A 15,094-nucleotide genomic window follows, 5' to 3' on the forward strand; every position below is an offset into this window, starting at 1 on the left:
AGCCATACTTATCACAGCCACTCGTGATATCAGGACCGACCTTGACCAAAGAGAAGCTAAAACATATCAGAAGATATCTCAAGTGCAGTATTGGTATCCAATGACCACGCTCAACTGGATCTTCTTCTTCCTCACAGGAAAAACTCATTGCCACCTTTCACATCCAAGGTCTAGAAAATTGTAAGCGCAATCCCTCAGCCCCACTCTGTTCAGCCTCTGTATGGCACCACTCACCAGCATCACCAGATACTAAGGCATTACCATCATCTCCTAGGCAGATGCCACTCAACTTATCCTCTCTTCCTGATAGACAAGACACCCACCACCAGGATCAACTTCACCAACTGCATGGCCCTGGTAGTGGAATGGATGAGAACCAACTGCTTTAAACTGATTAATGACCAGACTGAAATACTGGTATTTGGAAAGAAGAACTCCCCATGTGAACCCACCTGGCGGTCTACAGAACTGGGACTCACACCAACCCCCACTAACCACGCCAGAAATATGGGGATCGTCCTGGACAAGCTGAACATGATGGTACAAGTCAACGCAGTGAGCTCTGCTTGCTTTCACATCCTACAAATTATATGAAAAATCTTCAAGTGGCTTCCACAGAACACCAGATGAACCGTCACACTCACCTCAAGCTGACTTGACTAAGGGAATGCAATGTACAACAGAATTTCAAAGCAACTCCTGAACATACTTCAAACCAAACAGAATGCGACCTCAAGACTTATACTCAACCTGCCTCCCTGCACCCACATCTTACCTCAGGGAGCTCCACTGGCTCCCCATTCACAAAAGCCTCCAATTTAAACTCCTCACTCACACTTACAAAGCCCTACACAACACGGGACCCACATATTGCCATAGATGCATACACTTCCACAACTCATCAAGAACCCTACACTCAGCCTCACTCTCACTCTCATATACCCCCTGTATTCACAAAAGCAGAGTAGGATGTCGCTCATTTTCTTACATCGCACCCAAAGCATGGAGCGACCTCCCGCAACACATCAGAGCCTGCTCCTCTGTACTTGAGTTTTGCAAAAAGCTGAAGACCTGGCTCTTTGAATAATTCTGCGGGGATCACATGCCTACACAACTGCTCAAGTGCCTGGATAACCTAGTGGTTCAACATAGCATAACACTTTAAACATTACTGTAGCTTTATGCTAGCTTACACATTGCACTAGGCCGTAATGCAGTTTTTATACAGTTTTTATTCCACTTGAATACCTTGCTTGTTTAATTCCCACAGTATACCTAGCACCACTGCCCTGGCTTCTCAGAGACTAAGGGGGTGATTCTGAGACTGGCGGGCGGCAGAGGCCGCCCGCCAGTCTTCCCTCGACAAAATACCGCACCGCGGTCGCAAGACCGCTGAGGGTATTTTGAGATTTGCCCTGGGCTGGCGGGCGGCCGCCAAAAGGCCGCCCGCCAGCCCAGGGCAAATCTACCTTCCCACGAGGACGCCGGCTCCGAATGGAGCCGGCGTAGTGGGAAGGTGCGACGGGTGCAGTTGCACCAGTCGCGTATTTCAGTGTCTGCTTTGCAGACACTGAAATACTTTGTGGGGCCCTCTTACGGGGGCCCCTGCAGTGCCCATGCCATTGGCATGGGCACTGCAGGGGCCCCCAGGGGCCCCGCGGCACCCCCTACCGCCATCCTGTTCCTGGCGGGAGACCCGCCAGGAACAGGATGGCGGTAGGGGGTGTCAGAATCCCCATGGCGGCGGAGCGCGCTCCGCCGCCATGGAGGATTCTCCCGAGCAGCGGAAAGTCGGCGGGGGACCGCCGACTTTCCGTTTCTGACCGCGGCTGAACCGCCGCGGTCAGAATGCTCGACGGAGCACCGCCAGCCTGTTGGCGGTGCTCCCGTGGTCGACCGCCAGGGTCAGAATGACCCCCTAAGTACTACCTGTATCATGCATGATGGTCCATACCATGATACTTTCTAAAACCCCGGAGATGTTATTCTCTCCCAAAGCTACCATGTTAGCATTACTTAATATTTGAAAAAAATGTATTGCTGTCTGACTAACACACCCTATTTGAGATGTGCGTGTCAACTATATTAAAAGTAATTCAGTGCATTCAGTGCTGTAACATGGCTCAAAGACCTAGGTAAAACAAAAGAATGTTAACTAGAATTCTTTTTCAAATACAGTACATTTGCATAGTCCTAGAAGGTCTATCTGGTTGTCAAGTTGTGATGTATTTATTTGTTCAAATGTTTGAAGCTTCTAAGCACAGATAATAACTATACATGGTCATATTTAGTAACATGGTTCTTTCTTACTCTGCCTCCTGCCCACCCTATCCAGCTGGCCAATTTTCAGGAATTTCCTCTCCCGAAATGTACAGACAGACACTCCTTTCTGGATGTCGTTGCGTGGAACTGGACTGCTGGAAGGGAAAACCACCTGAAGAAGAACCCATTATAACCCATGGCTTCACCATGACTACTGAAATTCTATTCAAGGTAAGGTGATTTACTCTAATATCATTTAAATGAACAACAGTATTTTACTTTCAGGCCTCTTGCACTCTGTCTGTTTCCCACCTTCAAGGCTTCCGCCATGCGGCTGCGTGCCTGATAGGAAAATGCTGGTGTGACAATATTAACCTCGCCCCAAGGAGATCTGTCCTGGCTCTCTTTCCCATCATGTATTAAGTTCACAGTTTTTGCGTCTTTCAGATGATAAAAAATGTGTTACATTAAAGCTGAAAAAAATCTGATGTCCTCCTTAGAATATGAAATGATTAAGACTTAGGTGGAGATAGCAGAAAAGCAAGAGTTAGATTTTGGTACACCAAGTGCCCACAAATTTACCTTCTTTCTCAGTGTTTTTCATTTTCAGTCTTGAGTCCTGATTAAATGCACAAAGCGGCTGTTAAGCTGAAAGCCTTGGATATCCCAGTTGAATCCTTTATAGCTAACATGATAAAATCACAAAAAACAATGGTTTGAGATGTGACCCAAGAATTACAAGCCACTGCGATTAATTCACGCATTCCGAAAATCACATTCCTTATTTTCCTAAGCAAGATGGCCTAATTGTGATTGTGCCTCCCAGATGCACATACTGCACCGTTGAACTAAAGCTGCACCTCAGTGATGAAACCTAACAAGACAAAGCCAGTCTGAGCTTGCTTGTGATCCTGTCTAGAGGAAACCTGGTAAATCGGGTGAACTTTTTCTACAGGATTTTGGGCCTAATTATGAGTGTGGCAGTCACCTACTGCCATCTCCGGTGGGATCAGAGATCCGGACGGGCTGACAGCAGTGCAGGTTGGACTCAGCCAGGGCGGTGCTGAGCTCAGCACCACCCTGCTGATAACAACCCAGTTCTCTACCAGCCTTTTCTTGGTGGTTCACTGCCATGAAAAGGCTGGCGGAGGACAGGTGCAGGGGTCCCCCTGCCCAGCACCCTCATAGCAGTGCACATTATGAGGGTGCCCCATGCGAGCAGCAGCATTGACGTTGGCTCGATAACGAGCAAGTGACAATGCTGCCGCCACTTTCTTGCTGGGCTGACCAGTGAAGACCTTGGTTTGCGCCGGTCAGCACAGCAGAAAAGTCTTAATGGGGCCGGCGACGAGGTAGCCGGCACAGTGGCAACCACCCCGTCAGACGTTTGGCACACAGGTGATCCCGTCTTCCAAACTCGTATTTGGGCCCCAAGACTGATTTTCATAAAGCTGGATTGTCATAGTGGGCATAAAATAAGGGATTGAAATATAACTGTTGTGTATGCTTCATGTAGGGGCAACACGAACAAAAAGAACAGATGATGGACGGAATGTGGAACAAATCAAACATTCACCCCCAGTCACAGATCTGGGTTTAATCCATCATTTTTTCTTCTCAACAAGCCAACCTAGTTTGGACCCAGCCATATGCAAATCAGTCTTGACCCTGCTCCCACATGGAAACAGTGCTGCCCGAACTGCCAGGCCAGGTCCTCCCGGTCCAAAAACAATCATTCTGGGACCGGTTTCGAGGTAGCACAGTGAGCCCAGGTCTGGGCATACCCTTTCCACTTAGGGTGACAAAAGTAAAAAGAACAGTTGATGGACGGAGTGCGGACAAATCAAACATTCACCCCTATTCACAGATTTGAGTTTAATCCATCATTTGACTTGGGGCTTTTTGTAACGATTCTCATCAAATTTATCCTGTGCCTCTTTGAACTGTTGCAAAGATTTCCCATGCACTTTCCCTGTATGATAAAAGATAAGAGATCTCATTGTGAAATCTAGAGAAAATGAAGGTCCTTGGGTGTGGCCTCTACACTGTGGCCCCAAACTCATTCTCTTTCACATTACAGACAAACTAAAATGCAAAAAGAGCTCTTCTATGGCTAGTTGTGGTAGCAAAACGTGATCTAGCTAGACTCTGGAGACTGCAGAAGCACCATCCATGACAGAACAGAAGCCAGGATTAGATAAATACATGGACTTAAAGAAACAGATCTATGCAGCTAGAGGCTGCCAGAAAAAACACAATAAAATCTGGTGAGACGGGGCCCACTGTAGGGGGATACCACTCAATCCAAACACTACCACACCCCGGCCCTTGACAGACAGAGTGTTTTTGACAAAATTAGTTGTCTTCTAAATAGTTGACCAAATATTGATCAAATATACATCCAACGATAAAATTAACCAGATTTTACAACAAGGCTGAGGCATTACATGGGCCAAAAGGCATGACCAACTACTTGAAATGGCCATATCGGTTGATAAGTTTTGTTTCCCATTTGTTTCCTTCTCGGATCAGAGGCAAATTGTATGCCCCTTGAAGATCCAACATGGAAAATACTTTATCCGTCCTGATCTGATCCATCAATACCAAGATTAGGGGAAAAGTATACTGGCCATGAATAGTGATGTTATTTGGTTCATGGTAGTCAGCACATGGTCTATAGGTCCCATTGTAATATGTGATGAAAAATATCATAGTCCCAGCAAGAGATGTTAAATGCCTGATAAACCTTGTTCTTCACATCCTCATCTACTTGTAACGGCAACAACTGAGCTTCCTTAACAATTTAGGGAATACATTTGCCATGAAAAACAACTGCTCCCAAAACAAGATCAATGGGACAATCATAATTCCTATAGAGCAGGAGTAAGTCTGCTGGTTTATTGTGATCTTCACTTGATCCACAAGTAAAAGGTGTAGTTGATTTAAAAAACACAACCTGCACTGAACCAGAAAAGATTGGAATTTCCCTCGGTCATCCAAAACTTTGAGGTAACGCCAAATTCACATAACCTAGGTGTCAGAAAATGGGTGTACTATATGATGGGGCTGGGGCTTTATCGTGCAGTACACTCACATTTATCTTCTTGGGTCCAGTCAGAGTTATTCCCTTAACCTTCAGCTCAACCCTTGGGTAGCTATTGCACAGAGCAGCACAGCGTAGAAAAGGAGCAATGTGTAAAGAATTTAACAGCACCAAACAGCTTAATAACAAAGTCACCAAACATAAAAGAAACACAAGACATAAAAATAGAGCATGTTGTTATGAATTTTTAGAGTCCTTGATGATTAAAATCCACCAGAGGTTTCTGGGATATGAATGTTTAGAGCATCTTTTGAAAGGTTTCTATAAGTTTGTAACACTGAGTTTGGCAACTTTGACCTGTCTTAAACGGAATCACTGGACCGTTACCTGGCCACTAGAGTGCTTTTAGAGTGCGTCCCAAACTTTACAGGACCACCACCAATGACTCCTATGAAGTGGTCCTGATGATGAGGGATGCAGGCTTAAAGGTGCTCAATGGGTGCTTCAGATGCTGTTCGTCCACGAGGGTGAAGTCCGGTCGAGTGCTCGATCCACAGGTGAGTGAGAGTGACTCCAGCCATGGATCTCAGGGTCCCCCAAAGTCTTTTGTGCAGGGGTCAAAGGGCTGCTGATGCAGACCTTTCATTATTGCAAAACAGCAGTCCCTGTGCAAAACTTTGGTGGGGGCTAGTGTTCCTTGGGGTGGACAAATCCAGTTACAACCAACACCCACAGGTCCCGCAGACCTGGGTGAAACTTCTGGCTATTTTCAATTTGTCCGTCGAACTGCTGGGCGTTGGTAGTGGCAAAACAACTGCAGTGGTTACCTGAGATGCGGTTTGGGCTCTTCCCACTTTGATGGCCCCAGTGCCATTCTGGGGGCCAACCAACTGATCCTTGGAGTCTCTGCTTCCGACTGGGGGTCAGATTTTCACCAAGCCAGGTACGCAGAACAGGGTCCAAAATCTCCTAGCCCAAAGTGCAGCAGGTGCAATCACTCTGACGTCACAGTCTCTCATTTTCAATGGGTGCAAAGTGGTTTTCTTCTCTTCCTTGGTCCAAATCCAGCGAGTACTGAAGTCTCAGGTGCCAGGGGTGCCCATTATATCCCAGTAAAGTGCCCCGAGGAGACAACACGGTCACTAGCCAATGGGCTAGTAGGTCACCTCCTATCTGGTGACCGTTCTAGTTTTGTGTGGCATCTAGCTATCCCAGAGTTCATCTTACATGCTACAAACAACATAGATGAAGTCTACCTCAAGTGTAAAGACCTTGGTACCCTACTCCCGGGGAGGTGGCTCCCATGGGCTGCACACGCACAGAAAACTGGTTCTGGGACCGTTTTTCCTTTCCTTGGTCCTGGCTCTACCCTGTCTAGGGGAAAGAAAAGTTTTCCCGCACAGAAGTGTTATCACAGGGGCCCTTCAAAGATGGCTTCAACTTTTTGCCTGCGTTTTGGGCTAACACCTTTTGCAGCCCATCCTATTGGAGGGGTTCGCACACAGAGTGGCACATCCAATGCTGCAGCTCTCATGTCACAACCAGCCTTATATGCCCTGGTTACCTGGGTACCATATACGAGGGACTTATAAGACTTATAAGTATGTCAGCACATGCCAATTGGGGGCACCCAATTAACCATACCATTTTGAAAGGGAAAGAACACTGTCACTAAGGTCTGGAAAGCAGGCCTCAGTATACTCTCAAAGTCACAAACCACCAGTTAATAGTCCAAAATAGGCCAAATGTCTGGGGGAAACCTGAAAAAGGTATATTTTCTCCCACTAGGAGAGGATAGGATTTGGGGAAACTGTGACCCATTAGCTGCCCTCTTGAATTACCCACTCTGATCAAGGGAGTAGTTTTGAGGACACATTAGATGTTGATGATAAAGGTTGATTGAGGGTATTTAGAAAAGATTTTGCTCCTGTTGTACCACCGCCAATTTCCTTTGAATTGTAATATCTACATGTCCCTCATAGATCCAACAAAGAGAAGGCTTTATCCATCTTAATCTGATCCATCAATGTAAAAATTAGGGGCAAAGGATACTGGTCACAGATACTGATATTATTTGGTTCATGGTAGTCAACGCATGGCCTATGAACCCAATTGGATTTTGGGATTGAAAATATCGGAGCCCAAGCAGAAGTCTGAATGCCTGATAAATCACCTTTTTCAAATTCTCATCTAGTTCTTGTGCCAACTGAGCTTCCTGAACAGGTTAAGAAATATATTCTTCCATGAAGAACACCTGCTCCAGAAATTAGATCAATAGAACAATCATATGCCCCATGTAGCAGGATCTGCTTGCATATTGTGATCCTTGCTTGATCCACGGGGAAAAGCGCAGATGATTTAAAAAATGACATCTGCACTGAGCCGGGAAAGATTGGAATTTCCTTGGGTCACCCAAAATGTTTCAGTTAACTCCAAATTCACAGAACATAGGATGGGATAGGATATTGGGGAAACTGAGCTGTTGGATGCTCATTCAAATTTCCTGCTCCAATGAAGGAAGTAGTTTCGGGTACACATTAGATTTTGATGATAAAAGTTGATTGAGAGATTTATCAAAAATGTTTTGCTGTACCACCTCCAATTTACTTTGAATTATATTGTTTCAGCCATAACCTGAAGTAGAGCAACATCCAAAGACATGCTCATATGGCGACCTGAAAACTGTCAGGGTACAGGACACACGAGTCACATGATAATAATGGTCCAGTTTCCCTTAAGGATGTCTCCAGTGGCTCTATAGTGGACACGCCTCCAGAACCAATCCGAAATGGAGGGAAAGGAGTTTCAGTTTATAGTAAGTGAAAGAGAGAGAACCACCTTGTCTGCTGGAGGACACCACAGGAGAACCCTCAAAGGCTTGCACTTGCACAGTGGATAACATAGGAGAGTGACTTCTGAAATTGGGCACAGCTGAGAGATTATCACATGCGACTCACGCTATCAGTTTTAGAATAACCAAATAGATGGTTGAGCGGACTTACTGTGTACTTCTGAAAATCTTCCTGTGACGAATAACATAGAGTCCAGGAAACTCTAGGGACTGTGTGGTAGACATGGCACGTCCTTGTCAACTATGCTGTCCGAGATTTATTTAGCCCTAGAACCATTTTGAACTTGTAGACTAACAATGAAACATATTAGAATAATCACCTGTTTAGTTGTGGGCCTTTTCAACCTTTTTTTCCACATACTGGGTCTTCTGCTGGCTCCAGGCTCAGAAGGTACAACCTCTTCTTGGAAACTCGACAGCAAGAATATGTGACTTTCCAGAAGGTGTTGATCTACATTTGAAAGCTTTAGAGGCCAGTTAAGGGCACTTCCATATTAAAATTCAGTTCACAATTTTTCATGGAACAGAAGTGGAGGCTAATCACATGACTTACACATGAGTAAATCAACATGTGCAAGTTTACTCTTAAACTTTGTAGTAAATGTACTACTTTTGGCATTTCACCATTTACAATTGTAAATGTACTACAAAGTGTAGACTTACATGTCTACACTCCCTAAAACCAGGGGATAGAGACTAATTTGCAGTTGTACATTTACTACTAGTAACTTTTCACGTCTAGGCAGGGTCTCTGCCGCTGGGGTGGAGCTCTTTCTATGGTAAAGGATAGGGAAAATTTAAAAAGATAACTAAACGTTAAAAATTGTAAAAATATGTTATGTTAAATGTTAGTGTAAAATAATATTTAAAATGTAGAACAAACAAAAAACTACAACACTATTATGTTAATTTTAAAACAAATAATTAATTTAAATATTTTAATTTAAACTAAAACTCTTTTTAAAGATTTGTTCAAACTAAATATCTGAAGTAAAATGCTAACACTTTTCATCATGTAGTACAAAATTATTAGAAGTTATATATAGAATGAATTTAAATAAGCTATGTTTATTGTTAAAATTAACATGATAAATAAAATATTCAAAGATAATGTGTGTATTTACATTTTTCTTAACACTTAAATAAATGTATATGTGTTTATAAGAAGTGTAAATAAGTAAATTTATTTCAACATTATTTCCTCTAGGGTTGTATTTTTTGTCCTAACTCCACTTTTGTCTATGGGAGGGTGTTGCACTGGTAGTGATTGCCCATGTGAGGTGCTGGACTTACCTCAGGTCTGAGCAGAAGTACATTTATAATTGTTTGGGGCGTGTTTTAAGTCAAAGCCTACTAGAAAGCTTTGCTAAATACATCTTGGGGACATTCAGAAAGCTTCCCCGGCAATTTATACCCCCATTGCTTGCCATTGGCTTTGTGGTTTGTAACTCACATTTGCTGGCTTTATTTGCTTTAGGCTGTTTTCGTCCCACCGTAGAGCATACCCTGTTTACTGTATCCTTCCTCCAGTGTTCGATTTCTGTAAACAGGCCTTTAATTGTTCTTATCTTGTCACATTTGCTGTTCATTCGAAGACAGAGGACAAATGTCAGGGTCTGTCTTCTGAGAGAGCTTGGTGTTTACTTTCTTTGTCTGATTTCAAAGTGTAAGGATTTATGTAGTAATCAGGCTGGCTAACGGGGGGTGCTGGAAGAAGGCTATACGATGATATTTCTTCTAGCACACCACAAAGTTTAAATGTTTAAATGTCTGTAAATTAACTCTGCCAAAATTAAGGAATATATCAGAAGTAGGAAAGCAGAAATGAAGCACATTTTTGGTAATTCTGAAGTGTGGTGGAAACAAATATTAAAATATGATCAACACAAATCAATATACTAGGTAATATTTCCATAAATTATTGTTTGTGCTGTGTATACTTTTATCATTAAAAATATATGTTTGTGCAATTGTAATGATCACTTCAATTGAAGATGTGTTGTCTCTAATGGCAGTGCCCTACCACACCATGCATACTCTACGTTACACCACTCCACTCTACTCTGCACCATTCCATGCCACTGTACTCTACTCTGCACCACTCTACTCTATTCCAGTGAACTCTATGCCACTCTACTCTGCTCTGCACCTTTGCACTCTTCCCCACTGCACTCTACACTACTCCAGTGTGGGCCACTCCACTCTACTCTGGACCACTCCATTCTACACCACTCCATTCTGCATGACTGCACTCTATGCCACTGCACTCTACACCAATCCCCTCTACTCTGGACCACTTAACTCTATGCCAGTGCCCTCTATACCAATTCACTGTATTCTGCTTTGCACCACTGAACTCTGCACCACTACACTCTATGCCACTTTACTCTACACCACTGCACTCTGTGTCCACTTCACTCTACCCTTCACCACTCCAGTATGCAACTTCACTCTACTCTGAAACAATCTACTCTTCGCCACAGCACTCAATGCCACTGTACTCCATCCTGCACTACTCCACTCTATGGCACTCTACTCTATGACACTGTACTCTATGTCATTGTACTCTACACTGTACCACTCCACTCTACCCTGCTCTACTTTACACTATGCCACTGCGCTCTACACCACACTACTCTAACCTCTGCACTCTACACCATGGTACTCTATGCCAAAGCACACTACACCACTTTATTCAAAACCAATGCACTCTGTGCCACTGCACTCTCTGCCAATCTACTCTGCAACACTGCACTCTATAGAACTCTATTCTACTCCGCACCACTGCACTCTACAACACTACTTTTTATGCCGCACTCCTCTGCACCACTCTACTCTGCACAACTGCACTCTCCGCAATTCACTCTATGCCAATGCACTCTACACCACTGCATTCTATGACACTCTACTCTGCAACACTGCACTTTCCACTACTTAACTATGTGCCACTCTACTCTGCACCACTGCACTCTATGCCATTGTATTTTATGTCACTGTACACTACTCTGTATGACTCTACTCTATGACACTCTACTGCACTCTACACCAATGCTTGTATGCTACTACACTCATTGACACTCTACTTTGCAGCGCTGCAGGCTATGCCACTCTAACCTCCTCTGCACCACTGCACTGAATGACACTGCACTCTACGCCACTCTACACCACTGCACTCTATGCCACTCTACTCTCTGCCACTGCACTCTAGCCTTCACCACCCCACTCTATCCTACACCACTCTACTATATGCCACTTCACTCTTCTCTGAAACAATCTACCCTACGCCACTGTAAGCAACTCCTCTCAACTCTATGCCACTTCAATCTACATCACTTAACACTACGCTGCACCATTCTACTCTGCCCGGTGCCACTCCAATTTACTCTACACCTCTCTACTCAACTCTGCACCACTATACTCTATGCCACTGCACTCTACGCCAAAGCACTCTATGCCACTTAACTCAAAACTAATGCACTCTATGCCACTGCATGCTACGCTAAACTTCTCTGCACCACTGCACTCTGTGCCACAATACTCTAATGTGCAACACTGTACTCTGCTCTACTCTGTGCCACTGCAATCTGACATTGCATCTTACATCACTCTACTCTATGCCATTGCACTCCACCCAGCACCACTCTACCTAGCACCACGCCACAACATTTCACTCTACTCTCAAACAATCTACTCTACGCCACTGCACTCTATGCAACTGAACTCTACGCCATCTTCTCCACTCTGCACCTCTCCACTCTGTGCCACACCACTCCATGCGGCACCAATCCACCCTGTGCCATTTTACTCTCCTCTGCATCAAGATATTCTATGCCACTGCACTCTGCACCACTTTACTCAAAATTAACACACTATTTGCCACTGCAAACTACTCTGCTCCACTGCACTCAATGCCACTGTACTCTACAACACTCTACACCACTGCACTCTATTTCAACATTGTTTCCTCTAGGGTTGTATTTTTTGTCCTAACGCCACCTTTTTCTATGGGAGGGTGTTGCACTGGCAGTGATTGCCCATGTGAGGTGCTGGACTTACCTCAGGTCTGAGCAGAAGCACATTTATAATTGTTTGGGGCGTGTTTTAAGTCAAAGCCTACTAGAAAGCTTTGCTAAATACATCTTGGGGACATTCGGAAAGCTTCCCCCGCAATTTATACCCCCATTGCTTGCCATTGGCTTTGTGGTTTGTAACTCACATTTGCTGGCTTTATTTGCTTTAGGCTGTTTTCGTCCCACCGTAGAGCATACCCTGTTTACTGTATCCTTCCTCCAGTGTTCGATTTCTGTAAACAGGCCTTTAATTGTTCTTATCTTGTCACATTTGCTGTTCATTCGAAGACAGAGGACAAATGTCAGGGTCTGTCTTCTGAGAGAGCTTGGTGTTTACTTTCTTTGTCTGATTTCAAAGTGTAAGGATTTATGTAGTAGTCAGGCTGGCTAACAGGGGGGTGCTGGAAGAAGGCTATACGATGATATTTTTTCTAGCAAACCACAAAGTTTAAATGTTTAAATGTCTGTAAATTAACTCTGCCAAAATTAAGGAATATATCAGAAGTAGGAAAGCAGAAATGAAGCACATTTTTGGTAATTCTGAAGTGTGGTGGAAACAAGTATTAAAATATAATCAACACAAATCAATATACTAGGTAATATTTCCATAAATTATTGTTTGTGCTGTGTATACTTTTATCATTAAAAATATATGTTTGTGCAATTGTAATGGTCACTTCAATTGAAGATGTGTTGTCTCTAATGGCAGTGCCCAACCACACCATGCATACTCTACGTTGCACCCCTCCACTCTACTCTGCACAATTCCATGCCACTGTACTCTACTCTGCACCACTCTACTCTATGCCAGTGAACTCTACGCCACTCTACTCTGCCCTGCACCTTTGCACTCTTCCCCACTGCACTCTACACTACTCCAGTGTGGGCCACTCCACTCTACTCTGCACCACTCCATTCTACACCACTCCATTCTGCATGACTGCACTCTATGCCACTGCACTCTACACCAATCCACTCTACTCTGGACCACTTCACTCTATGCCAGTGCCCTCTATACCAATTCACTGTATTCCGCTTTGCATCACTGAACTCTGCACCACTACACTCTATGCCGCTTTACTCTATACCACTGCACTCTGTGTCCACTTCACTCTACCCTTCACCACTCCAGTATGCAACTTCACTCTACTCTGAAACAATCTACTCTTCGCCACAGCACTCAATGCCACTCTACTCCATCCTGCACTACTCCACTCTATGGCACTCTACTCTATGACACTGTACTCTATGTCATTGCACTCTACACTGTACCACTCCACTCTACCCTGCTCTACTTTACACTATGCCACTGCGCTCTACACCACACTACTCTAACCTCTGCACTCTACACCGTGGTACTCTATGCCAAAGCACACTACACCACTTTACTCAAAACCAATGCACTCTGTGCCACTGCACTCTGTGCCAATCTACTCTGCAACACTGCACTCTATAGAACTCTATTCTACTCCGCACCACTGCACTCTACAACACTGCTTTTTATGCCACACTCCTCTGCACCACTCTACTCTGCACAACTGCACTCTCCGCATTTCACTCTATGCCAATGCACTCTACACCACTGCATTCTATGACACTCTACTCTGCAACACTGCACTTTCCACTACTTAACTATGTGCCACTCTACTCTACACCACTGCACTCTATGCCATTGTTTTATGTCACTGTACACTACTCTGTATGACTCTACTCTATGACACTCTACTGCACTCTACACCAATGCTTGTATGCTACTACACTCAATGACACTCTACTTTGCAGCGCTGCAGGCTTTGCCACTCTAACTCCTCTGCACCACTGCACTGAATGACACTGCACTCTACGCCACTCTACACCACTGCACTCTATGCCACTCTACTCTCTGCCACTGCACTCTACCCTTCACCACCCCACTCTATCCTACACCACTCTACTATATGCCACTTCACTCTTCTCTGAAACAATCTACCCTACGCCACTGCACTGTAAGCAACTCCCCTCAACTCTATGCCACTTCACTCTACATCACTTAACACTACGCTGCACCATTCTACTCTGCCCGGTGCCACTCCAATTTACTCTACACCTCTCTACTCAACTCTGCACCACTATACTCTATGCCACTGCACTCTACGCCAAAGCACTATATGCCACTTTACTCAAAACTAATGCACTCTATGCCACTGCATGCTACGCCAAACTTCTCTGCACCACTGCACTCTGTGCCACAATACTCTACTGTGCAACACTGTACTCTGCTCTACTCTGCACCACTGCAATCTGACATTGCATCTTACATCACTCTACTCTATGCACTGCATTCCACCCAGCACCACTCTACCCAGCACCACGCCACAACATTTCACTCTACTCTCAAACAATCTACTCTACGCCACTGCACCCTATGCAACTGAACTCTACGCCATCTTCTCCACTCTGCACCTCTCCACTCTGTGCCACACCACTCCATGCGGCACACCTCCACCCTGTGCCATTTTACTCTCCTCTGCATCAAGATATTCTATGCCACTGCACTCTGCACCACTTTACTCAAAATTAACACACTATTTGCCACTGCAAACTACTCTGCTCCACTGCACTCTATGCCACTGTACTCTACAACACTCTACACCACTGCACTCTATCACATGCACTCTTCACCACTCTAATTTGCTCTGCACCACTGTACTCTATGCCAGTGCTCTCTACGCCACTGTACTCTACACCACTGCACTCCATGACACCCTACTCTGCAACAGTTCACTCTTTGTCACTGAACTCTACGCCACTCTACTCTGCCTCACTGCACTCTATGCCACTGAACTCTACCCTGCACCACTCAACTCTATGCCACTCTACTGCACACCA

The 15,094-nt window shown here is 44.7% G+C and overlaps 1 protein-coding gene across 1 annotated transcript in view; it reads left to right on the plus strand.

Moving 5' to 3' along the window:
• PLCB2 (phospholipase C beta 2) overlaps window positions 1-15,094 on the plus strand; it is a 453,229-nt gene that overhangs the window by 323,169 nt on the left and 114,966 nt on the right. Inside the window, exon 11 of the mRNA XM_069208592.1 lies at window positions 2,336-2,493. Within this exon, the coding sequence (XP_069064693.1) occupies window positions 2,336-2,493 (158 nt within the window). The remainder of the gene's footprint in view (window positions 1-2,335; window positions 2,494-15,094) is intronic.

This window comes from Pleurodeles waltl, chromosome 9 (assembly GCF_031143425.1).
Source record: "Pleurodeles waltl isolate 20211129_DDA chromosome 9, aPleWal1.hap1.20221129, whole genome shotgun sequence".
Classification (NCBI taxonomy): Eukaryota; Metazoa; Chordata; class Amphibia; order Caudata; family Salamandridae; genus Pleurodeles; species Pleurodeles waltl.